This window comes from Pelmatolapia mariae, linkage group LG20, assembly GCF_036321145.2.
Source record: "Pelmatolapia mariae isolate MD_Pm_ZW linkage group LG20, Pm_UMD_F_2, whole genome shotgun sequence".
In the NCBI taxonomy this organism is placed as follows: domain Eukaryota; kingdom Metazoa; phylum Chordata; class Actinopteri; order Cichliformes; family Cichlidae; genus Pelmatolapia; species Pelmatolapia mariae.
Genome location: NC_086244.1, coordinates 18,222,471 through 18,248,814, shown reverse-complemented (window position 1 = coordinate 18,248,814; position 26,344 = coordinate 18,222,471). Strand labels below are relative to the sequence as shown.

General features: G+C 37.9%; 1 protein-coding gene across 12 annotated transcripts in view; it reads left to right on the top strand.

Moving 5' to 3' along the window:
* Positions 1–26,344, top strand: part of camta1a (calmodulin binding transcription activator 1a) — a 282,069-nt gene that overhangs the window by 8,292 nt on the left and 247,433 nt on the right. For 10 of the 12 annotated variants that reach the window (XM_063463290.1, XM_063463296.1, XM_063463292.1 and 7 more), the window contains one exon: positions 4,275–4,378. In XM_063463290.1, coding sequence (XP_063319360.1) covers positions 4,275–4,378 — 104 coding nt within the window. Of the gene's footprint in view, positions 1–4,274; positions 4,379–23,647; positions 23,741–26,344 lie in introns of those variants that run through there. The other 2 variants (XM_063463293.1, XM_063463294.1) reach the window with 2 other exon arrangements.

Here is a 26,344-nt window from a genome sequence, read left to right as displayed (position 1 = left end):
CACTGTTCAGCTCATACATGGCCTGTGGTGGCAACATGAAAGCTGCAGACCTCTAGTCTCTATATTGAAAAGCATTCCTCTCCCCGTTTAGCCTTTTGTATGTGAGCTCACTCATCAAGACCTAGAATGTAATTGGCTCCAGTGTGCCAGCTCAGCTCAGCACATCCTCTCATGTAACAAGCTCTGGTATCAGCCTGTCTTGCACTTTAGTGTTTTACAACCAAATAGTAGTTTTCTGTGGATCCTTCTCTTGGCTAATGTACAGGCAGTCATTAAGGCTGCTGTTTAAACTCCAAAATAAATATTAAACCTTACAGGGGGGTCCATGGGAAAAGCAAAGAAGTAGAGTTGTTTATAGACTTTGATCAACTTCTGGTTAAGAAAAAAGAGCTAAATTTACATTTTCAAAGCCAAATTTTAGTGGGTAAGTTCCTGTTTATCCACTGATCAAATCAGGCAATTTGATTAAGAAGAGCTTGTCTATATTCTCTAAACCTGCTAGGCCCCCTCAGGGCTGTTTTTGTATCACACACAAACTACAGGATATATACAAGATATCCATTCCACATTCCACAATGGACAGATTTTTAATTAGTAAACAATACTTTGTAGGAACGCTCACAGTTTCTCCTTTGCATCAGTGGAAATGCCCGGTGGAAGAAAGACATACTGTAGCTGAAATATTGTTAGTTCTGATAAATAGCAAGTGACAGAACAAAAAGAGTTTAGAGTTATTAGAGTGCTGTAAAAGGAAACCTCAGTAATGAAGAGTTCACTTTTGTGTGTTTAAGAGCCTTGTAAGAAATGTTTTTTAAAAGACCCCATTCAAGTTAGACAAGGACTCCCAGATTAGAGAAGGCCAAAACTGAGCATCTGAGGAAGTGCCACATCTAAAAAACATGGTTTATTTAACAGCAAAAAGCACAGAACGCTGTTTGAAACATGACAGTAGTTAACCTGTTCGTCAAAGAAATACAGTCATTCAAAACCCGGAGACAATAGCCCTATATATAATCTGATGTTTTGGTACTGTAAGGTCTCTGGTGTTTTTGTACCTGGTGTTAATAATAGCTTCCATAGTAAATGCCTAGTTTCTCTACAGTTTTATATTAAAATGGAAGGAAAACATTATCGCCGGTCCACTGAATGAATGATGTTAATGTCAAATACTAAATAAAAGCAGCAGAATTTCTTTGTGCTTTCTGTCTGGCTTAATTTGGACATTATGAAGATTTAGTATTAAAGTTAATAAAGCTTAACCCATATCTTTTTTTTATAGATCAGTTAGTACTACTGTTAAAGGTTTAGTTGCAAATCCTTTGCTGTTAGTGAATGTCTGAAATCCACGATCCGTAGACATAAACAGATACTTGGCATATTCCCTGGAGATGCTCTGCCAGGTCTGTATTGCAGCCATACTCATTTCTTGCTTGTTTTGGGGACATTTTGCCTTCAGTCTGGTCTTCAGCAAGTGTAACACATGCTCACTTGGATTGAGGTCAGCTGACTGAATCGGCCAGTCAGAAACATTACGCTGACTAAAAAATAGTGAAAGTCAGCAGTTAAAGCCCACAGAGTGTGTCTCATTCAAATGCATTGTCCCAGGGAAACTGTTCTAAATGCACTGCATGTATGATATATTGATTTAAAATTAAATACAGAGGATTGAAAGTATACTTTTTTCAGTATAAAATTAAGATTTGTTAACACCAAAATAAAAATGGCAAAAATGCTTTTAACATTCAGAATGTTTACATGTAGCACATTAGTAATCTAATCATTCTCCAGTTTGGTGGTAACCTGATTTCAGAGGCATCCTTGTAAGGTTAAGGGATTAGGAGAGATCCAGTTAACACCTTGTTAGTCTTGCAGGGTTTACATAGGTTGCTTTGACGCTTGGGGGGTTGTTAGCTGACAAATACAAGACTGGCATTTTCAAAGTAGAAAGCAGTTATGTTGCAGTTGTGTCACCCTTTTCATGTGCGCGGCATACTGAGCCGAGATGCTTTTTGCATAATTCAGTGGTCTCTGGCAAAGTTGTAGAACCAAAGGTGCTTTGCTCGAAAACACGTTGTGCAATGACCGGTGTGATTTTAAGGTTATGAAATGATTAAAACCAAGTGGGAGATTTTATTACATCTGTCAAGGTCCTCTATGCTGTTCTCATCCAAAATATTTCAGCCTGCTGGCAGGTTGAGCAGACATATCCTCTTACAGTAGATTTCTATCACAACTCTCTCGGTGAGGAAATCCTCGACATACTTGAGCCTGGTGTTGATGGTGTCATACGAGGGTGTGCCAGAGGGGAGCATTAACTCCCGAATAATCTGAGGAGAGACAGGCTCTTCGTATGTACGGATGTGAGCTTTAAACAGCAAATCTTTTAGGAAGGGCGATGGCTAAGACTTTCTACTGACCTGTGAGGTATCAGAGTGTGGATTTAATGTGTTTTTTTTATATCTGTTTCTTGCTCACATTTGAAGTTGTTGCTCTGAGAACGAGTATCCACATAAAACAGCTTCTTTTCATCTTTTGTCTCTGCCTCTGATCATTCACTTGCAGCATGTTATCTAGTTTTGACAGTGAAACTACTCTGGTGGTACCTAGGAGCAGATGCTGTGTGCGATTCTTAATTGGGTGAAAAAAATCATTACAGATACCTGTGAAGCTCAAATAAAACAGGGTCTACATGAGTCTACATGTAAAATAATAGGTACAGACGGATATAGCGGATACCACAGATATGCTTGCATTCCTTTGGGAGCGATGACGTTCCACCTTATGGATTATGGTATTCTTGGGCTCCATCTCTATGGATCTGAGTTGAATTTTCTATATGGATGTTTCTGGGCAGTTGCACTGTACTCTTTCAGAGATATACAGCAAGCAGGCTGCAGACACTTTTGGTATAGTCTCACTTTATAGTGGTGTTTTGCTTTGGTTGAACTTTTTCTCTATTTGTCTGATATCAGCTACCCCAGGGATCCATAGTCAGCACTCATATTCAGGCTTTTTTTTTCGGTCTCCCCCTTTACTTGCCCATTACGCCTAACCTACAGTTATATAAATGTGAAAGAATGCAGCTCAGTCTGTGATGTTTGCTTCTTGTTCTTCTATATTTTCAGACTATATTGCATTACGGATAAATGCTGTATTTTGCATTACATTTAGTGAATGTATTTACATTTAATTTGAACTCATAAGCACTGAATAACAGATTTATTTTCACATGCTGGGACATTACCTGGATTAAACAGCTCAACATCCAAGATTTACAGTGTAACAGACTTTAAATCCATTAGAAAAAAAGAGAGAAGAAGCTTAAAGTCTATATGAATAGAGGACAGGAATAATGCAAACTTTACTGGCAGCTACAGATACTAGACACTTCTTATTTTTGCTCTTTCTTGATTGTAGACTATTCTCTCAGTGTCAGCCTTGTACAAGTCCCCATCCATACAAATTAACTGTTCCCTCTTTCCACATAGGCTGTTCCAATTTTGTTCCATCTAATTGTATATTATTGTTACAGATACAAATAGATACACTGACAATTTCTCCTGTTTTTGTTTAAACTTATTATCACTTGTAATATCCGTGCTTAGAATATTCTTATTTTTATGTAATTTACAACTTCTAACATATAGTTGTTTATATTAGATTTCTTTATGATATTGTTAATTTAATCTTTTTTTTTTCGCTCCCTAAGCAAATATAATTTGTCCACGCTGAAGTTATCTGCATATTTAAGCAAGAAAACAGCGATGGAATGAAATGAACATTTGAATGCGTCCATGCAAAAGGGTCTACTGTTTCCTAATTCTTGTGAACTGATTGTGAAAAGTAAATTGAACAACATACATTATGATGTAAGCATTGGGCCTGGTAATTGTAATTATTTCCCTGAGTAATATACCACATTATTTGTGCAGCACACAGATTCCCAAATCCCCATACACTATGAAATCACTCAAGGGTGTTTATTGTGTCTAAATAATGAATAGATACAGCCTTTACAAGTTGACAGTGAAAAATTTCTGGTGAGCTCCCCTGATAGAATGCATTTCACAGTAAAATAATTTAGTCGACCGCAAAATAAAATGTATGCAATACTCTATCCTTAGATTAATTTCCTAATTCAGTTGGGGATAGTTGTTTTACTGTCAGCGTTTTGCTGCGGAGAGACTTGCAGACTGATAAAGAGGGACATGAGCTAGTCAATAGGGTAGGTGAGCTTGTGCTAAATATTCTTTTTTATCATGCTCTTTTTGTAGATGAACATGGACATTTGAAAATATACCTGCCCAAGAAGCTGCTTGAATGTCTACCAAAATGCACGTCGCTGCCAAAGGAGAGACACCGGTGGAACACTAATGAGGTACGGACAGCACTGCTAATCATACCTCTTTCCACTAAATCCATCTCTCTTCAAAGATAGCCGTACATAAGACACTGTTCTCTCGGGCCCTTTTCAGACATATAAGTCAAATGAAATATCTCTGAAATAACAACTGCTACCTGTGATGTTCACTTTTACACCAAAATACATTGAACAATGCCGGTATATGTTACATGTTTAACTATGACATATGAAGACAGTGAAAGTGTGATTTTAAATGTACCTATTAGGGTTTATTTCTAGCTCTTGTGCTCCCACTTCACATTACACCTGTTTCAGCATGTATCATAACTTTGCAAGAATTTGTATTTGCATTAATAACTATATTTGAAATTTAAAGTCCATCTTCATCTTATATTGACACACAGTTTCCTCTGATATTTTTTTTAGATGTACTTTTGCCAACAAAGATAATTCACTGGTTTCAGTTGCAGTACGTTGTGCAGTGGATTTTTTTTTATTTAACCTCACTTTTAAACTGAAACATGTCTCCGAGCCTGTAATTTGTGTTTACTAGAGATTTGGCAGCGCTCGTCGTGCATGAAAACCCTGTTTGTTAATGTCACTTGTAAGTTTTATTCACAAAACTTCACCCAGCGAGTTCAGCAAGCAGCAAACACGTAAATAGTGTTTTGCACTGGCAGAATGAAAGTGTTTCATGTTTGCATCACATTAGGTAAGGATGACATACCACATTGTACTTTTTTCCCATATAAATGTTTTGCTTTTTAAGATGTTAGAGATGGCCTTTGTTTTCCTTATCCTTTACCAAGAGATCAGACAGTTTTTGGTCATCATTTATTTATGGTGCTAGACATTAAAAAAATATCATTTATACAGGAATTTGAAGTCTCTCTGGAAAGTAATCAGTGTTTACCACAAGACTTTTTTTTTCCAGATCCCGACCCACATAGACACATCCCAAATTAAAAAAATAAAGCATGCTAAAATGTTGAAAACAATAATAAATGTAATTTTCAGCAATCTTTATGATCCATTATCCACAGCGTAATTGATTTGTTCTATGGCAGTATTTTAGAGCGCAGACCAACCTCTACACAAGTCTTAAACACAAGTCCCTAAGAGGGACTTGTGTTGCTTCATTTGCCTCGGAACTCATTTGTCAGCCTGCTTTCTTTCTCAGGGGATACGTTGATGAATTTAGCGCTTTCATTTTCACTATTGATACATGAAAAACTTTCTTCTTTACAGAGAATAACTGGTAGCAATTAGATCTAAATACACTCCATGACAAATCTTAAAACCAATATGCAAAAATCAACCATCCATGCTCTTGATTAACAAATTGTGACCACATAAATACAGTCATCTGCAATGATGAAAGTTAATTGACTGAAAAACAACCAGATGATAAGGCACCAGACAGGCCCGTTTCTTAGAAAAAGGATATTCAAAAAGACAATCTGTCAGTAACATACAATTAAATATTATTTCACAGTGACTTTGTGTAGTCAGTCTTTTCAGAAAACAGTTATGAGCGTATTAAGATATCTTACAGCGCTGATTAATACAGTAAGACCAAAGCATCTTTCCTTGTACTCATCACTTCCATACTTGTGACTTTTCTTATACCTCTCTTCCAGTCTTCATTAAATTCTCTATCATATCTTTCTCAATAGCCCAGCTGTAGTTATAAAAAATGTACAATGTGTGCGTGTTTCTAATTGGCTGGTGTTGTAACTTGTTTGCCCTGTTTGACCTGCATTGTGCTGTAAGCATTCTAAATTAATTAACATGGCTTTGAAATTGATCTCAAAGTGTAAGTCTAAGCATTTGCTCATGAACGCTGTCGGCCACAATTGTTAGCATGTCTTGTCATTTATTACCAAATTAAATCATAACAGACATATTTGAGAGAAAAAGGGCCATGTTGTGTTACTGGCCTGCATATTCCTCCGTGGATTCTTGGCAGGATGATAGAAAATTGTGGGGGAAAAAAAAGAAATTAGCAAAAAAAGATGGTTCTCTTGGTGTTATGGTATGCATGCCAATAGTGTTTTCCAGGGCTGAAAAGAGCAAGGCAACCTTTCCTTAAATCAAGGACATTTCTTTATTGTGCAGACCATGCAAATCAGAGTGTTTGGGCCTCACTGGTGGCAGACATGCAGGAAGGGAGGGATCAGAGAGGCTCTTGTCGGTGCAATTGTGTGACTCTTAGTGAAAGTGACACCTCATCAATTCTGTGCATATTTTTGGCACCGGCTCAGCATGCTTAATGCACTAATTTCCCACATTTTATGTTTAAGGAATATGAGCAGTTTGGTAGCTTGACTTCTAATGTTCATTTGAGCCATTATTGTGCAACGTACCCCACAGTTATTTTTCTTTCATAGCGCTCTATAGGCTGTAAAGTTTGGCCTCTTGTGGGAAAACTACAGCTATAGTGGGTTATAGCTATAGCCCACTATAGCTGTAGTTTAACATGCGGTCTTTAGAAAATGTACTCAGGATCCACAGGTTAATTTTCCTCTGTGAAATATCTAGAGCTATGATGATATATTGATTAATCCATTGTCAGAAAATAACCAAGAGCTATTTGCCTTATTGATTGGATGTGTATGTCATTTTTAAGCAAAAAACCTTCTTGTTCTAATTACATGGATAAGTTTAGATTGTTGAAAATCGACAAAACAAGATATTTAAATTCATTTAAATGCACTAATAAATAAACATCCTAGGTTTGGGATTTTAGTCTGTTGTGAGGTGTTTATGAGTATATATTATAATTATAATATAATATATATAATGCTTAAATAAAGTTTTGTGGTATAATTTAGATGTTATTATTGTGAAACTATGGGTGTTCCCATGATATGGGATATGATATGATGCTTTAGGTGTTTTAGGTGTAAATGCTACAAATAGGTCATTTTGACCCATTGATGTTTGGTTCTTTGACAACATGGTGATGTTATAATATCTGATATAGATAAGAACCTGCAGGAACCTTAGCTGCACCTGTGTGCCAATTTCAGTTGTGCAGCTCCTGATTGTTTCGAGTTTGCAAACAAACAATTAGAGATTTTTATGTAAGCTAATAAAATGTGTGCAAAGATTCATCTGTTTCCAGGTTTTTAGGGTTTTTCTTGTTTTATCATAGAATTACATGGACAACTTTGGATTGTTTTGTCCACTGTTTAAATAATGAGATTAAAGAAATGTGGATTTTTGTTCTGCTTTTGTAACAACACAGAACATTAATTTGATATAAATCATGTAATTTGCTATTAAATCATATCAGCTGTAATTTGCATAATAGAACTTATTTAGCATTTTGTAGTACATTAATCGTGTCTCTTATTTATGCACATCCAAACATCTGGTGAACCTCTGATTTTGATTTATTTCCATTCCTAACATGTCTTAATAACAACTTATAAGTTGCACCTAACATAAAAAGGAATTTTTATAAAGAAATTGGTTGCTTATCCTTCTTGCAGCCCACATCTCATATGTTTTGCTGTTGTTTAAGTCTAGGATTATTCTGTTTCACTCTATTTCAGAAGCACACTTCACACATCTCTTTTTTTTTTGTGAAAGTGAATGAGGATACAACTTGCTGGTTGAAAACTTTAATCTGAAAAGAGAGTGAGTGGGGGCTCTGGTGTTGCCAGTGAGGTGAAGTGAAGCTAATGTAGAACTATTCATTTCTATCATTCTCATGATTCCCTTGTGTATTTTCATGAGAAGAAGGTGTGCAGGAATACATTTCAAGCATTTACTGGAAAATTAGATAAACCAATCGAATCAAAATTCAAGGCAGAGGATGAAAGTTTAGAAGGTTGAATGGTACCCTTGTCAGTAAATCACGAGTAGCGTGCAAGGTACGGATATGCTATCAGCCTTTAAATTATCAATGGGAAAGAAGTACCTGGCTGCTCAAGAGAAAAACATGTTTTTACTGAAAGAAATGGAAAAGGAGGTTGTGATTGAAGTAACACTTTTTTGTGTTGCAATAATCAGTGACATTTCTGTGATTTCTCATCTGTCAAAAATGATTCAAGATCTTAGCACACTTTATAGTGAGCAAGTTGCAAAAGAAAACAGAAAGACTCCCAATGAGTCTATACTTACTTTATTTGAGCAACTGCTCTTTGAGGCTCTCAGGTTAGACAGAGGAGCGAATCTTCACAGAATTCCTCTCAGGTCTACAGCCAGCTGCTATTGTCTGTTTGCTGCTCTGGCACGATGACCCCTATTTTGCTAGACATTTCTGTTGAGATTAGAATCTTTTTAAAGAAGGACATCTTGCACAGGAAGGGCTTTAGGCTTATATCCTTTTCAAGATCAAACAGAGTCAGCCTGATGTTTGGTTATGCCGGCATGGAGGTTTCAGTACTTGAGTTGTGTTGGAGAATTGCTATTTTACCAGGGCTATTTCCCAGATGGACTTTTTGGGGGTTTTTTTAGGTTCACTTTAGACTTCTGAATCAGGCTGTATATCATTATAGGATTCAAAGCAAGTGTCCATTGGGGAGCTACCAGTAAAAGAAAGGAGCTGATTTTATTTAGGATTGACTTTTCTGCTATACTGTTGGACTTTTTGGTCTAAATGGCAACATTTATGATGTGCTATTGGAGTCTTAAAGACAAGAGTGAGTAATATTTTCTACCCCGCAAAACATTGGATTAGATCTCTCAGTGTTAGCCTCCTTGGAGAGATTCTGACTTTTAATAAGTAGTTCAAGTGTGACATTATAAAGCATTGACAAACAGAATAAATTTGCCAATTGTAGAGAGAGTGACTATATTCCTTGTCACTCCACGTTGAAAAGACGAGGCAGAGGAGTACGGCATGAAGCCTTGGTTGAGGGAGGACACTGGGCCTAAGCTGGTGTGACACCCTTAGCCTTTAATGAACGGCACAACGCTCTGAGTACTGTGAGCTTCCTCTCAGCTTAGAGGGGACTGCTTCTGAACTGGTGCTGAACCAAAACAGACAAGAGAGCATCAGCTCAGGCCTCCACCGGCCTGCTACACATTTAATGCCCCTGTCGTCAGGAATAATCCTCTCTGCCTCACGCCGCTGCCAGCAGCAGCGCAGCGTGGTGCCTACATGCAATATGCCACCGCTCAGGACAGAGCAGGAGAACCAGTAGAAACACTTAGTGGACTCACCGGGCAGCGGGCGTAGCAAGCAGGGAAACAGTGATCACAAACCACAATAAATGAAATTAACTGCGATATCAGATACACTGTCAGTAACACTATAAGATAGGTACAATAATGACAAGCACAATTGGATGCAGTGTGGTGTAATCATTCACTCCTTATCTCCGACTAAAACATAATTTCTGTTAACCCACTCCGTGCCACTGTGGTATCTTGGAACCTGCTGTTTTGATTTTACACAACAATGCCCTTGCTTGAATACAATTACAGAGGGGAAATGAATCATTCTTTATGAATTCATTTGTTCTTTGAGAACTGTAATGATTCTTTTTCAGTGCTTTTTAAAAATATTTTAATTTAAAATATGAAAGGATAGCACAGCAATAGCTCTAAATCTCACAGATGTATTATTGTTATCTTTTCCAGCGAAAGGGTCATTTTTAGCTTTTAAAACCCTCCATAATTTCATGCTTGTTTCCCTAGTCTGTTGGAAATAAATACCACAACCACCCAGATTTGTGGCTTTCTCACTCCAACGTTATGCCCTAAAACGAAATTAATTTCAGGAAGTTTAGTTTGTGTGGGCTGGTGTCAGGTTCATGACCAAAACAAAAGTTTTGGCTTCACTTGCTGTGCTATGTGCAGGCGTGTCAACTTTTTGCAGTTTTTGCGTGCATTTATTGTTCAGTCTTACTACACTCACATCAACAAATGGTCAAAAAAAAACTAATGTTGCTCATGCATTTTTATTAATGTAAGTCCTTTGGGCCACCTTCTTCTCTGACTGTGCCGTGTTCCAGCATGCAGCAGGGTTTCCTCCAGGAAATTGGTTAGCGCAGGTGGTAAGTGCTGTCCCCATCTAATCACACCCGTAGGTGATACAAGTCCAGCTGGTCAATAAAAACTTTAAACTAAGCAGCAAAGTGCTGTGCAGATTATTTATTACAAAGGAAATGTATGGTGCTGAGCTGAATCAAACAGCTCTTTAAGCGACTCGTTCTGTTATTAGTGTAGTTACTAGATGACAGCTGAAAACATTGTTTGCTTGATTTCCCTGCATTTTTAATAAGAATGATTTAACGTTTTGTAAGAATAGATCAGTTTCTCCTGACATTAGTGAAAGCACTCTTTATTTTAGATGATATGAGGTGCTTGATTTAACAAAAAGACTACAGGGAAAAACACCATGTGTCTAACATTATTTTGTAGACATATTAAGCAGACAGACCTCAAGTTATAACTACTGTTTTCAATACTAACTCAGCCAAACATAACAAAATAAATTGAGATTTTACTACAAGCCTCAGATTTTAACTTAAAAAACATGTTAAAAGGCTTGAGCATCCCTTTCAGAATATCCCAGCCTCTTTGAACACTGTGTGAATGAAAGCTTTCTGTTATGAAATAGACTTATTGTATTAGAGTGATCTGGTTACCAGTTATTTCTTATTTCCTGGTTCTGATACATTTCAACCATTACACAGACCTGACCTCAGCTGTCAGTGTTTTCTATGGCCGCTCACCTAATAGAACACAAGGTTACGCTTGATTAAATGTTTATTTTTATTTGAGCTCCTTACCATGCAAGGCTTTCTCTGTGGAGAGTAATTAAAATGACTCCCACCAATTGCAAATGTTTACAGAAATGTTCATTAGCTTCTCTGGGGCAATCAGTGAAAATTAAAGGTCATGCTTTTCCATCTATCTGTTTGTTTGTTGTTGCCTTTCTTTTTTTTGATTCTATTTTCTGGGTTAGATCCAATGTTTTGTTTTTTGTTTTTTTTTCCAGGGAGAGGTACTGATAACATGTCAGCGTGTCTAGGTGAGAATCTTTTTAAAGTAAGGTTCAGGTTTTATTTATATCAGCTCGTCATTGAACTACTCAGTTGAGGTTTAGATGGCAAAATGCCTCCGCAGTTTATTCCGGCTGCTCGGGGAGCACATTTATTTAGCCACTGTGCTGCAGTGTGTCAACTTTTCACTTTTCTTTTCAAAGGGTTTTTAATGGGAACACCCAGGATAATTTATGTCTGTGTGTGGCGTGGAATGATCCTATACTTTCATCTGCTGTAGTTTCCACTCAATTACAGTTTACTAAATAATATATTTTGCTGTGCTTTTTTCATCACATTTGGGTTGCGAAAGTAGACGACAGGAAGATAAGGAACTGGTGGAGTTTCTTTGGATGGCTGACTTCATAGTAACTTCCTGTGAGCTTGATAGCTTTACTGATTGCTAGTGTTGTAGCGTACTGTGAAGTGTCAATTGCGAGGCCACGATGTAGTGAGGCTGTTGTAATAGGAACCCACCAGTCAGGTCATCCAGGGGGTCCTGTATGCTACAGGAACCCTTTGCTTTTTCCTCTGGATGTGCACATCAAGGCAGGGGTCCTCAGTATCCTCTGAAGACAGGGGTATCCACTCAAAATTGCATGACCTCTATTGTAGCAGATACAGGTCACTCCACCTCCTGTGGGAAGCCTCTAAATTGAACCCAGCTTGTGTCTTCGATTTCTTTCTATTTCTCTCTTCCTCTGGTTTCCCTCCTTTACTCTTATCTTCTGTCTCTTTCCCTTTTCCCTCATGTGTTCACTGAGCTGCAAAGCTATTCAGGTACAGACAGAAAGATTTCTACCTTTCTCTCCGAATTGCTTGGTCAGGATTTTTCTGTGCAGAACCGTTTTGTAATGGAGTTTAACTTTATTTACTAGATAAAGGAAAATGAGTTCTGCATTTGATGTGCACATCTATGCTTCAATAAACTGTTATATTGTTCTATATACAGTAGATGTTCACCTACCTACCTGGCAGCCATGACTGGAATTGCATTGTATTATTATATTCAATACCGTGATATTTTCTGTAATCTAAACATTTATTCTTGGAACTTTTTGAGTGTATGTTTTTGTTACTGAATCTGAATAATAAGCATAACTGAATAATACATTTTTCCACCGTGGCCGCAGGGTTATTGAACATGTCTATGCTCATCAGCAGATAAGGAGGTTGCCCATACTGTGAATGATTGGGAAGGTGATTCAGTGGAGTCTAAAAAGTTTTATTTACATAGACTGTAGGCAAGTATCCTGTCTTTTCTTTAGAATTTAGAAGCTGTAACCAATTAAAGGAACAATGTTTCGTTACATTTCTCAGATAATATATTCAGAAAAAAGATATTGTATGAAAACAACATAATTTCCCTGATTTCAAATATCTCCAGCACCAATTAACTGATATGAAATTAACAACAAGCAGCTGCTTGCTATTTAAATTGGGGAGAAATTACAGGGATTTGGCCAAAATGGAAACAAAAAGAAAACCTAGACTCAAGTGGAGCTTGAAGAAAACGCTGCTGCTCACAAAGCGGGTACATCAGAGAAAACAAGTAATGAAAGGGACATTTGGTAACACATTGACAAGAGTAGATAAATAAGATGTATGGAAAGAGACGGCAAACAAAATTAATGCCAGCTTTACTCTTACCATTGGTACTCTGTGGAATACAAAAAATGTGGTTTAACATCCTTTGAGAAGTGTGTCAGGAGATTGCTGCATACAAGAAGGCCGCTGCTGCTAGTGTACGCTATAAAATTACTGTGTTTTGAATAATGCATAGTGCTTCAGATAAAGTATTGTTCATGACCAGTGCAATATTGTTCAGTGTGTGTACTTGATGCTTTGGGACCACCGCCTGAACAATTAAGTACAATACATGCTGACATTATAGTCTAAGAAAACAAGAGCAAGACACGGTTGATTTTTTTGTATCGCAGGTTATAGAGAATAAAATTTTCTACTTCAGCCTCAGACTATAAGACAATAACAATATGAACAACTGAACAATAGACCAAACAACTCTTTTTTCTGGACTTTGGCCGCTTTTTCATTCATTCGTTTGTTTCATTTTTAGTCCAGTCCTTGTACCTAACCATGACAATAAGGTGGCAGTGGTGGTACATTTAAGTAAGATACAACTGAAAACTGTACTTACCCAGACTGGCTGACTGGTTATTCGAGTAAAGGCTTCTCCACGAATTCATGCTCTCATAAAAACTAATGAGAGACATGCATATGTTTTCACATTCATTTCCGAATAATAGATGACTTTCACTCCCCTACTGTCTCTTTTCAAGTCGTATTTTTTTCTGTACTTACGAGCAACCTGATTAGTCAAACATCTCTTTACACATAGTGCTGCCAGAGCAGAAAGAAGCAGCTTTGCTCCAAAAGAGGCTCTTACTGTGATTAAAGTGGCACCTATAATTCTAGCATGTGTATGTAAACACTGACATCACACATTTAAGTTTGCTGAGATGTGTAAATCTACTCTGTATCACACACACATTGTGCTCCCCGTGTGGATTGCTAGATCTACCATATGTTCTAACTGTGCATACTGTAAGTACAAGTGCGGATGATCATTCAAGTAAAGTTTGCTTTATTTAAACTAGGCCACACTTAGGATACTTTCTGTTTTGACACCACACAACCTAGTTTTTCTAGAGCTGACACTGGCTTTACGATATAAAACTATTTGTGATGTATAACATCCTATCCAATAAGTGGACAGATAGTAAAGTAGTAGTTATTCCATTTCCCACAAACAGGCTTTTAACATTTGATGTATTGTTCTGTGCAAAAGTCTTAAATCATCACTCATTTCTTTGTATTTCTTCCAAGAAGCGGCCCTTTGTTGTAATTTTTTAAGTGGCCTTGAGCAATCTTTTGAAGTTGTTTTCTTTGGACATTGGCTGCTTTTTCATCCATTCATTTGTTTCATTTTCAGTCCAGTCCTCAAACCTAACCATTTTCAGAAGAATCCTTTTAAAAAAATTAACACTTAACACTGACGTATGAATTATTCAAGCATAAAAATGGCACCATACTAAAGGGATGAGCCAGTGTTGTGTCTACACAGGCAAGCTAAATTTGTTGAATAAAAATAAAGCCCATGCTAGCAGTTTGGCAGGCATAAAATAGTATTTTTGCCCCAATAAGGTGATTGCCAAAGAGCTATTAGCTGAAAACTTGACATGTCTTGGCATAGTGTATACTGTATTCTTAAAAAAAACTGAGAAAGCTTACCCTTCAGTTGATATATATCATATACTGTTCGCTCGTCAGAAATGGTCTCAGTGGAAGGGTTTCTGTCAAGAAGCCTTTCTTAAGGAAGGGAAACGGGGAGAAAAGGCTGAGGTGTCAAATTACACAAGAACTGGCCTTAAAATCAGTGGTAGAAGGTCATTTCATATTGTTGCCAGGGTGTACTGAAGAGGCTAGGAGAGAGGTCCAGCAGTGAGTGTCTATAGCTGTCTGTAAAACATGGTGGAGGCTCTGTCATGGTTTGTGTCTGTACTTCCAACAGCAGTGTAATCTTGTGAGAATTGATGGAATTGGGAGTGCAGAAAAGTCAGATTTTGAACCATAATACAATACCATCTGATTGGCAACAGCTTAATTTTTCAGCATGACAATGATCCCAAACACACTCTTAAAACCGTACCAGGGTAGAAAAGCACACAGTGGAATATATCAGTCATGGATTTGCCTCCCCTCAACACTACTACAGCAGTGTGAGATCATCTTGACAGAGAATGGAACAAAAGGCAGTCAACATCCAAAGAAGAGCTTTCAATATTCTTCAAGAAGCCTGGAGAACTATTCCTTAAGACTACTTGAAGAGAATAAAACTTGCCTCACAGAGTTCAGGCTCTGTTAAAGAATAAAGGTGGTCTTACCAAGTACTGACTTTCAAGTTAGTTAGAAATGTACAACCACTATTTTTGCCTCACTTCCTTCCTTCCTTGTATGTTCGCATGTTTTAATAAATATTCGCACCTATTTCCCATTTTCCTAGTTCAGACACCTCATTTTATCACAAACTATAGGAGCCAATTGTTAAAATGCAGACTTAACCAGACGTTGTTTTATAACTCAGTCATGTCTTTGATAGAGCATCAATCTACTGAAACATCGTCTGCAAAAACAATTCAAATCAAATATTATGCCTTCAAATTAAAGGTAGTTATGCATAATATTATTATTGAACTGAACCAGACTTTCTGAGTGCGTTTGCTATACAACTCCATAAATTCATGAGCAAGTTCTTTACATGACCTCTTACCAGTTCTGCAAAAGTTTTTCAAGGCTTAATTATATGATTAATATAGCTAATTACTAAACTTATCTAGACACTATATTTATTTCAGTTTTATAATATTCTTGGTATTTTATACATATTTTATTGTGACAACACTGTTTATACATTTTAAGCTCACCAAAATCTCTCTGATGGAGCACATTCACCCGAACAAACACTAACTCCTTGTGGAAATCTCCAGTAAAATTGTGCCTTTGCTGGGCTGAGGTTTAGTTGAGCTCGCATTTGGAAGGCTTGCCCTTTCAGTTATATTTTTGTTGTCCATTTTTAGATGTTCTAAGTTGTTTCGTAACGCTTCATGTAGCGCAGTATTTGTTCGGCTCTATTGCTTGTCCCATTTTGTATTTCACCAAGGTTAAACAACAGTGCTGGCCGGCAGAAGCACACCATGTATCTTTTTATTTTTGTTGAGAGAGTGAACGCAGAGAGAGAGGCTACTTCAGCTATTCCTCAGAGGAAAGAGGATCTTTTTTTAGAGTATCAAAGGAGCACATCATTTCCACACAACAAAATGTAACATGTTCAGATGGAACTGAGGTCGGAAGATACTTCATCTGGCACCGGAACGAGGAGGCTGCCCTGACTCAGAGTGTATGTTTCACAGACGTTCTCCAGGAAATCCCTTTGATTGTTCTTTGGACTCAGTAGGAGGCCGGGCGTTTGGGTAATCAGTAGAAGGCCACATGGGTTCTTCCGATTCATGGCATCCTTCCTGCTTACCCTGCTCACTTTTTGGTCCATCTCTTTCTATCTCCGTCTCTCTCTTGCTGTCTCTCTTGTTGTGTGTTGGTCTTTGATCTCTAAAGGTCCTTGAGAATAAGGAGCCAGCAACAACAGCAGGATGGGATTCTCTGTGGGCCGGTTTGGATCCAAGCCCATCATGCCCTTTTCTATCTGATGGACAGCTCCAGGCATGACTATGCCTCTATACCCTGCTACAATAGTCCTTCATCTGATTAAACCCTTGCTCATTGTCAAAGGAGAACTAGAACTAGGGCTATCATTAACTTTGTTTGTAAGCAGCAGGGACGACTTTAAAATGTAAGCATGTATAAATCATTACATGTCTTAATAATTATTTTTTTTGCTTAAACAGAAGGGGTGTTACGCTGATGCTTGCAGTTCTGAAGAAACCTGTTTAATGGCACTAGACATTGTCTATCTAAACTTTTATTTTTAGATCTCCTATTGCATGTGAGGCATTTATAGAATTAACAGACAAGGAATCTGAGCATTTGGCAGGCTGACATGACTGTGAATAGACAGCTGCTATTTGCTCCTGTCTAAAATCTGGCTATTTCATCCGAAGGCCATGTTGACTAACTTTGAAAATGTTTATGAGTCCAGTCTCAGATCTTAAAATGAGAGTGCTGTCAAATCACATCTATCCTATTTTAAATGAATATACTGGACTGAACAACATATTGATATTTTATGGCACAATTCTCTTATACTAAAGTGAAATAACAAATAAACAAATTTAATACAAATAGTTGTCAAGCATGTCTGCAGACCTGAAAATACAATTAATAACTATTTTCTGAGTCTTGGGAGTATAAGGTTCTACTTTATTTTCACTGCTACTGTTGAAATATATCTTACTTTGTATCATTATTCCTACACAGGTCACCCTGACCTTTTGGATTATATATTTGTATTTCAGTGACTCACAATAGTAAAGGTTATTCCCTATAAGTTCATTGTTTTTTCTTATCAAAGCTGCCTATTCAGGCACCTTGTAGAATCCTGGTCCAGTAGGATTCAGACGTTTTTCGTTGGAAGTCCTTGAGCCCTTTTGTTCATCTGGGCAGTATGTGAAGTCCCTTTTCTCTTTGAGATGTTTACACATCAATAAAACTGTCTGAATTTGAAAAATAAAGCTGACAAGGACATAATGATCTGTCCCACAGGTCCCAGATCCAGGACTGAGCAAGTTCTCAAAAACCTTTTTAGCACAAATAAAGTTGCAGAATAAGGAAACTCTCAGTGGGTTTTTGTGATAGATCATTTATTCTCTTTTTTTCCAATGGTCCATTTTGTAAAGTCATACGTAGGACACAAGTGAAAGAATCAACTTTGTGCGCTTGCTCTGTATTGTTCTAGTTAGTCACCTGAATGTCAGTTAGCTCCTTTGTGTGTGTGTGTGTGTGTGTGTGTGTGTGTATATATATATATATATATATATATATATATATATATATATATATATATATATATATATATATATATATATATTATATATATATGTATAGGAAAAAGCAGTTTTCCAGTGAAGAATGAATTATACAAAACTTTGAGGAAAGTGGACACTGAAGTGATGAGTGACAGCAAAGTGAGGTGTTTATTTTATTATCTTTCTTTTGATTGAATTCAATTCTCCTGCATTGTTCTGTGAATGAGCTGTATTTGAAAAATATATCGTTCAGAGAAAGCTTATGGAATTGCAGCAGAGGAGCTGATTGTGAGCTTCTTTGTCACAGGCTCTGTGGTGAAATGTTGCAGTATATGGTTTCTGCTGCTACTGGTGCTACAAAGAGCGGAAGGGGAACAACTTTCAACTGATCAGATACATCTTCCATTTAATGTAAAAGTCTTAATTAAAAAACTGTATAAATAATGATTTTTACCTAAAATATTTCCAGTGCTGTACTTGAAGCTACGCAGCATATTTAATCCCTCATATGTCAGAACTTGTAAAGCACTGAACCTGAAACTTACTTGAATGAATGTACCTTACAGATAGCCAATGTGGCTAACACAGCACTCTGATTCTTGCTTAGCTGTGGCTTTTACGTACTTTGACCAGTGACAGAAGTGGGAGCTGTCTTTTTCATCTTTTCATTTTAGAACACCTGAATGTCTTGGCTTAATATTTAGATATCGAGGTCAGAATAGTTATAGCTTTTTTATGATGATGTATACAGGGTCGTTGTTTGACTCTACCATGCTGGTTGGTGTTGATTGTTTTGGTGAAAGACAGCAGCGTTTGCTTTCCAGCTTGAGCCTAAAAGGTTGAGGTGTCAACACAGTGTATAGCTAGAGTCCATAATAACCTGTCCCCCTCCCCTACCCTTTCTTCCACTCCCCTAGCCTGTCCTTTAGCAGAACCTTGAGGCACCATTTAAATTCTGCACTGCCTTTTGAAATCTCTGTTGATGAGGCAACATAGACCCACAGTGGCTCTGCTGTTCTCCCACTGCAGGGTATTTTTCAAAGTCATGTTTATATACTATAACTAGAAAGGAGAGAAAGTGCTTTGATGGTATGTAACAATGAAAATGCTTAGAAATCTCCCCTGGACTGGAGGCATGGACGCTTCCGTTGGGCTGTGCTTCCCGTATGACATGTGCACTTTCTCAGTAGGTCATGCTGGCAACTGTTATGTCTGCATTTCATGCAGTGACTCTTGGGTCATATTATGTGTATCCAATGGTGCGTGGCACACTGAAAAAATGTTAATTGCAAATTCAGAATGCTACAGTGAGCTAATATATGTCTGAGCAGTCCTGTCTTGTACGTAGTATATAATTATATGTAATGGCAGAATGATGTAGCTTCTCAGTCTTGGAGGAATTCCATTGTCTGAGTTTCGAAAAACATATATTTTGCTTTATTTTATTTACTAGCAGTATTTTTGTGAGATGTATTTTTCCCACAAAGTGATTTTCTTGAATCTGGGAGAGAATTTATTTTTCTCTTCTGCTTGACTGAGGAGTGATTTATGTTTATATTTGTTTTCTTGTGAAATTTCAAGTGCTTTATACATATCTCAGATTCTGTCAGATGAAAAAGGAATCTTCAAATGCAAATCTGATTGTGTTTTAAGTCTACACTTTGCTGCTTTGCAGCTTATCTTTGAGTGATGATTGTACTTTACTATAAAGTCAGCTGCATACACATCTTCATTAAATGCGGGTTGATAAACCCTGAATTCCTTCAACCACTGTTTTTTTCCCATTTATTCTTCTTTGCCCGCAAAGTACAGCAAAAACACCTAAAACTAATCCTGAGCATTTATCAACCAAAAACAGTGTTTTGATGTCTGATGGTGTCTCTGTGTCTTGTCACTCTGGCGACCTTTAAAAAGACAATCTACTGTATTGAGTTTCCAAGTATCGTGTATAGTATGTGTAATTGATCATTAGAGGATGAGATATGTTCCAGTAAGACATTCCACAATGTGTTTGTGTGTGGGTTTGTGCGCATCCGTCTGTGTGTGTTAAACTGTGCCTCTATTGCCATTCATGTAGTGTTGGGGTTAGGTCAATATTATATTAGCACCGCCATTGCATTTTCCACAGCCCCATGAATAATGTAAAAGTTAGATATCCCTTCATACAAATACAGCCCATTATCGCTCTGTATCCTTGGTAGACGTAAGACGTTTCATAGTTTCTTCCTACAGATTTGATTAACCTTATTGCGTGGCATCAGCATATGGTGGCCTAAAGTTGAGATAGACCCCTTTCAGTGGAGAAAGAGACCTTACTGTGACCTTGTTGGAAACAATCAATGGCCTTTATCTCCCCCAATGCATAATAAATCCTACCAAAGGGATGGTCCACACATCCCTGTAATGTATTGACCTACACCACCAACATTTATCAACCGGACTTGCTGGCTAAATAATTTAGCTTTTGAGCTTAGACTGTACTTAGTGGCGCCTAGAACAAGTTTGGCCTGCCAAGTTAGATTGATGTTTTCCACATAAAGTAAATAAATGGAGGAATGGAACTTTATTAAGCCTATCAAGCAGAGAAACTGCAGTCCAACTTTTCATATCTCCTTGCTACACTGAAAATACAAAAACAGCATTCACAGGCAGGACCTGTTTTATTGAAAAGTTCAAACTGCAAGGTCAGCACCTGGGCATGTTTGTGATTCCACTAGCTCACCTCACGGACACTACTGCTAATAAAACACCTACGCAGTTAGTGTTTGGAAAAGTCAAACTACTTTGTGCCCAGAATGTAACCTTTCATCTTCTTCTGATTAGCCATTTTATCTCAAACTTCTTTCCTTTGAAAAACACAATATATTCCAGTCTACTCGAAGACAAACGAAACCTGACCCATGGCAGTATGTCTTTTATTAATTTTCTACACTGTACAATAATGTTGTGCTTACACAGTTTTTAACTGTCACATCAGGCCCTCAGGTCATACATCCTTGAATCAACATAACAGCTTAGCAGAGTAAACCTGCTTTCTTTTAGAGCATAAACTACAGCTCAAGGCAGGAAAACACCCCAAATCTAGATTTTTTTCTTGAATACACCCTCATGTTCTCTTTTAGTGCTTGGCAATTTTTAGAAATATTGAATATTTTTTGTTAAAATTAGTAAAGCTGGTGATGCAGGCATTTATTTGTCAGATCTTTCTGAATTATCATTAGACGTACAAGGGCATTGCGTTCTTAAAAAAACAATAAAACAAAGCTTTGAATTCTGAGTCGTTAGAGGAGAACAGAAAATTCATATTCATATTTTTCAGTGTTATTTCTTTGCTTCTTTTCCCAAAATCCCCACTTTTCTGCTTTGCTCATGCTCCACTCCCTCCCCTTGAATATTTGCACTCTGTATTAATAAGAAATTGATGTTGCCGATGACTTTTAGTAAAGCAATCCCAGATTACCATACTCAGCATGAATACTAAACAAGAGAAAGGGACATGCTGAACCTTGATCCAAAATCTGCCTTTAACCAAAACATATTTCCCAAGATGAAAGAGGGAATTGTTCTGATAGGCTGATCAAAGCAGTGAATTTCAGTGTACTATAAAGGAACACCTGGAAACCTAATGAAGAATTCTGCTGGAGCAATGAGGGCACTAGGCAATACATAATGCATTTGTACATAATGTTTATGTAAACATCTGCTTGGGGGTGTTCTTAACTTATTTATTTGATTTATTTCATTTGCCCTGCTGAAGATGTGCCGATCCTAATGGCCAAGTCCAGAGACACGAATTTCAACCAGTGCTTGGTAGAGTAAGCGTACCACACTGGTTTGAATGTGGCTGTATTAGTGATGGTTGAGGGTGTTCAGGTGGACCCAGATTTCTTTCCATCCTCCTCTTTTTGAGATTGTTGGATTATTAAATACAGAATAGAAAAAAAACCCCAAAAAATATCTGTTTAAATGTTGTTGCAAAAACGTTTTTCTTAAGAAGAGGAGAAACAGTCAAATGGTCAATGGTCACACTGAGATAGAGTAATTAGATACTGGGGCTTTGTGGGGAATGTTTTGCTGTCATTGTTTGGGTATCCATGTTCCCTTAGAGGGAAGGGTCTCTGCAAATCAATACAAAGTAGTTCCAGCATGTTTATCCTATAATGAAAACTTTCTATTCTGGTGGGAGAGGTCTCTTCCAGGATAACAGTGTGTGTTGTAGCCATGGACATTGTTCAACCAATTTGAGCACCTATGGGAGATTTCTGCTCAACAAAATCTTAAAGAAGTTAATCAAATATCAATTAAATTAAATACTAGAATCAAAGACAAAAGAGAAGATCTAATGGTACATGGTGCTCACTTTATGTTGGTTTTTTATCAAGGTTTAAAAGAATAAAATATTTGAATTTGAGTATTTGATTTGCAATACTGTTAGGAAAACATAATTTTCACAGGACTCTTTTCTGGAAATTCATACCAAAGTCAGACAATGCAACGTTCAGAGATGCAGTGAACTGCATCTCAGACTCTACAGCCCTCAGTGGGCATGTTAAATGTTAAAGTTCATGAAAGTACAATTAGAAAAGGACTGAAAAAAGTGCGGCTTGCTTGGAAGGATTGCAAGAAGAGAAAAGAACTGGGCAGTGTGGCTTAGCTTGCAAAGCTGCATCTAAAAAACATAAGAATTCTAGAACAATGTCCTTAAGACAGACAGGACCAAAATAGAGATCTTTGGTCAGCACTACGTTTGGTGAAAATGCAAAAACACCTCATACCAACTGTCACGGTGGTGGAGAGGGGATGATTTGAGTTTGCTTTGCAACCACTGGACCAGGGCACAAGAAAATTATCCCAAGCACCCCAGCAAATGTGCAACATAATGACTGAAAAAGAAAAGAATCAAGGGGTTTCAATGGCCCTGTCAAAGCTCAGAACTCATGCTGTGATTGGCATGCTGCGTGGGACCTTAAGAGAGCTGTGCATAAACAAATACCCACAAACCTCAATGAACTGAAACGGGGTTGTAAAGAATAGATGGCCAAAATTCTGCTGCAATGATGTGAGAGACTGATAAAGTCAAACAGAAACAGTTACTTCAAGTTATTGCTGCTAAAAGTAATTCTACAATCTGTTGAATCATGGGGTGTACTTAGTGTTTCACAGCATTGCACGGAGTCCTGTGAAAACTTTCCTTTTCACATGACTGTACATTTGATCTGTATGCTAGTTTAAAGACACACACAACCACTTAGAAAAGTCCAACTCCATTGTAATGTGTGGGCAATTCATACAGTTGTACATTCATTTATGAAATATCTTTATTTAAAATGAAGGGAGGCCCAAACAAAATATATGCATATACATAGTAATTTACGCACTACTTCTTTCAGTGTTTCTCAAGATTGCATCACTACGTATAAGCCAATAATTCCAGCTATGCTGATGTAAGCTTAAGATATGACACTGTGGCGAAAGCTAATGTCTGTATTAGATTGAGAAGAAAACAAAACAAAACAAAAAACAGTGACATTTTCAGACAAATTGTCTTGGTAGTGTGCAATAAGGCATCAAAGAAGGAATGTATATTGTCACTGCATAATGAACTGCATTGGGCTTCTTCTTCCAAACCTGTTAGCTCGACATGCTATCTTCTGCCAGTGTGCTGACATGATGGCTTTTCCAGTGAGTGAGCAGGACTGCCAATAGTGTCTGGGCTGGAATGGGCTCATGGTGTAGAAACGAGAGTGAGGCTCTGTGCTGCTCTATAAATACCCCTGTCAGGCTAATATCAAATCAGCCCCGCTCACGAAAGGGCTGGCGTGAGTGTTCGGGGTGTTTTTCAAACACGTCTTCAGAGGTCCGGAGGGTCTTGAAAGGTCAGTGTCACGCTCAATAGCACATTCGTATGAGTAGGTTTGTGCAATGATGTTCATTGTGATGGGTGTCGGAGATAAAAAAAAAAAAATTGTCATTAGAATTAATTATCCATGGGGTTATGGGACAAGGCTGTGAAACTGTGGCTCCCAACCGCTTGTGTCGATGCCAGATGAATGACTGATGCAGACATTCACCGTACATGTGCTCTTAACATACACTGCTTTCCAAACACTGCCAAAAATGTCCTATTTGATGCCCAACACGTCCACAAATTCTAATTCGATTTAGAGCACACGCAGCCTTCTTTTTTTTTTTATTTTACTTGAATTATAGCTTTAAGCCAAGCTGCTCATTTTTCAGTCTTGCAAATTAAATGACAAAATGTCTTCTTTGTCTGTTCCCTCCAGAATGCCACTTTTCTCTACTGATGCCACTATTGACAGGGCATTGCATGTGTGTCTTACACAACTGTTACGAAGCACAAATCAGAATTGATCTTTTTTTTTTTTTATTGTGGTTAAGGTTTGGTTAGATTTCAGCATAAAAGTGACTTGGCTAGTTTTAGGAAAAGATTATGGCTTGGGTTAATATAAATAATGTATAAAGAAACCACCACTACTGACATTTTGTTGTCCCACACACACTCACTCAGCCTTCTCTCTCTTTGGGCTTTGTGGTATTTTAACACACCACATTACTTTCTTCTTTGCTCCTAATGGACCAGAATCCTAATTCAGCTTGTTGCCAGATTTTAATCATGTGTCATTTGTGGTGTACGGTGGCTCCACAGTGTTGGTGTTTACATATTGACTTAACAAGCAAAAATTCCCTGGTTTGATTCCAGAAGGAGACACCGCTTTAGTGACCTCTTGTGAATAAGGGAGCAGCTGAAAGTAGCTGCTTCTTCTCCTTTTCATTTTCATGGTACATATGGGGAACTATCCTCAGCACTGCTCTTAATCAGTCCTGTTTGTTAGCCTCATTACGTTCTGATTTGTTTCTAAGTTGTTTTCCAAAAAATGGGTCTCTCGTGGCTCTAGTGTTGGGGAACCCCTGATTTAAAAGGCAAACACACCTGCCTGACGCCACTGCCACAGCTGCTGGTGCCGGTGATGAAGAAGTTTCCAGGGAACGGATGATAATCCTGACACTACATCCTCCTAAGTCAGTGAGGCATGCAGTATAGATATGGATGTGTCGCTGGCAGATTGGGAGGTAGATTTCCCATCTACACCTCCTGTGGTGGCTGGTGCCTCTGGGGAGCTGCTATGTAAATAATGAATGCCTGTGGGTGTGAAACATGCACAGATAACCTTCAAGACAGGCGCGGATCAGTGCCTTCACATTAGCTGATAGGATTAAGGTTAAAATCTACAGAAACCTCTCCATAAGAAAACACAAATCTAGCTCACCGAATAGCAGGTTACATCAGTACGTTGTGTTCAGTGATAAGGAAAGGTGGAGGTAATCATGGGGGACTGGTAATAGTTCAGCAATCTGATGATGGAAATGACAGAGCGCCGCAAGTCTGCCTCTCTCCACCTAAAAAAAGATTTAGCAGTCTGACAAGTTCTAGAATATTTTTTGAGTTAAATTCAAGCTCAACTTGTTTAACAAAATGCAAAATTCATGAGTCGATGGTTGACAAGTCACTAGTGTATTTACACGACTGCTGAACTTCTCATATAAAATAAATACACAAACTTTAAGTCGACATGCAGTGCACTTCCTTTGTCTTGTCATAAGTTACCGATCCCAGTGTTCAAATAGATGGCAAATGTAATCTTAGAGAGAACCTCCTGTTTTGATGCTCTGTTAAGAGATGAACATATGTTCCATAAGAAAGGAAAATACTAAAGGAACAAAACCATTCCCTCTGTTGTCCCATCTGTCTGCAGAAGGACATTGTGCACCCAACAGCGGCCTGTTAACTTCTCTTTCTCACAAGTCAGCTCTTGCTGAGCAGCCAAAGATGTCCCACAATTCCCTCATCTCCGTGCTCCCAAATTGCTTCAGGTATAGTGACAATTAGAGGCTTGAGGGACAAACCCTTTAACAATGCCTGGTGCATATTCCTGAGAAGAAAACCCACAATGGATGACCCTCAAGTCAAAATGAGGAAACCTTGTTTGGCAGTGATGCACACGTATTATGAAAACTAATTTTGTTAGCTGGGAATGGTGAATTTGAACATGTGTCCTTGTTTCTTATTATTTTGCTGTGTGGAAGAACTGTACCTGCTGGAAGAACTCATTAAACCAGAGTAATTAGCATCCACAGCTGTAACACAATGACGCCTATTTATCAAAGATATTGGTACCTGCGTGCTTCATAATGTGTTTTTGTTGGTCTGTCTGTACTTTCCGTCTGTCCCTCTGTTTATTTGACCATCAGTACAACTCTACTTTTAACAACACAACATATTTCCTTGCATGTTCAGCTGGCATTGCCTGAAGGTCAAGGATGGATGATGTCCATCTGTCTTTGATTCTTTCCCCCTCCAGTGAAACGTTTATGGTCATAGTTGGAATGAGGAAATAGAGGGTGAGTGAAAGAAAGACGGCAGCAGCGATGAAGGGTTTGGGCATCATTGTTAAGCTGTG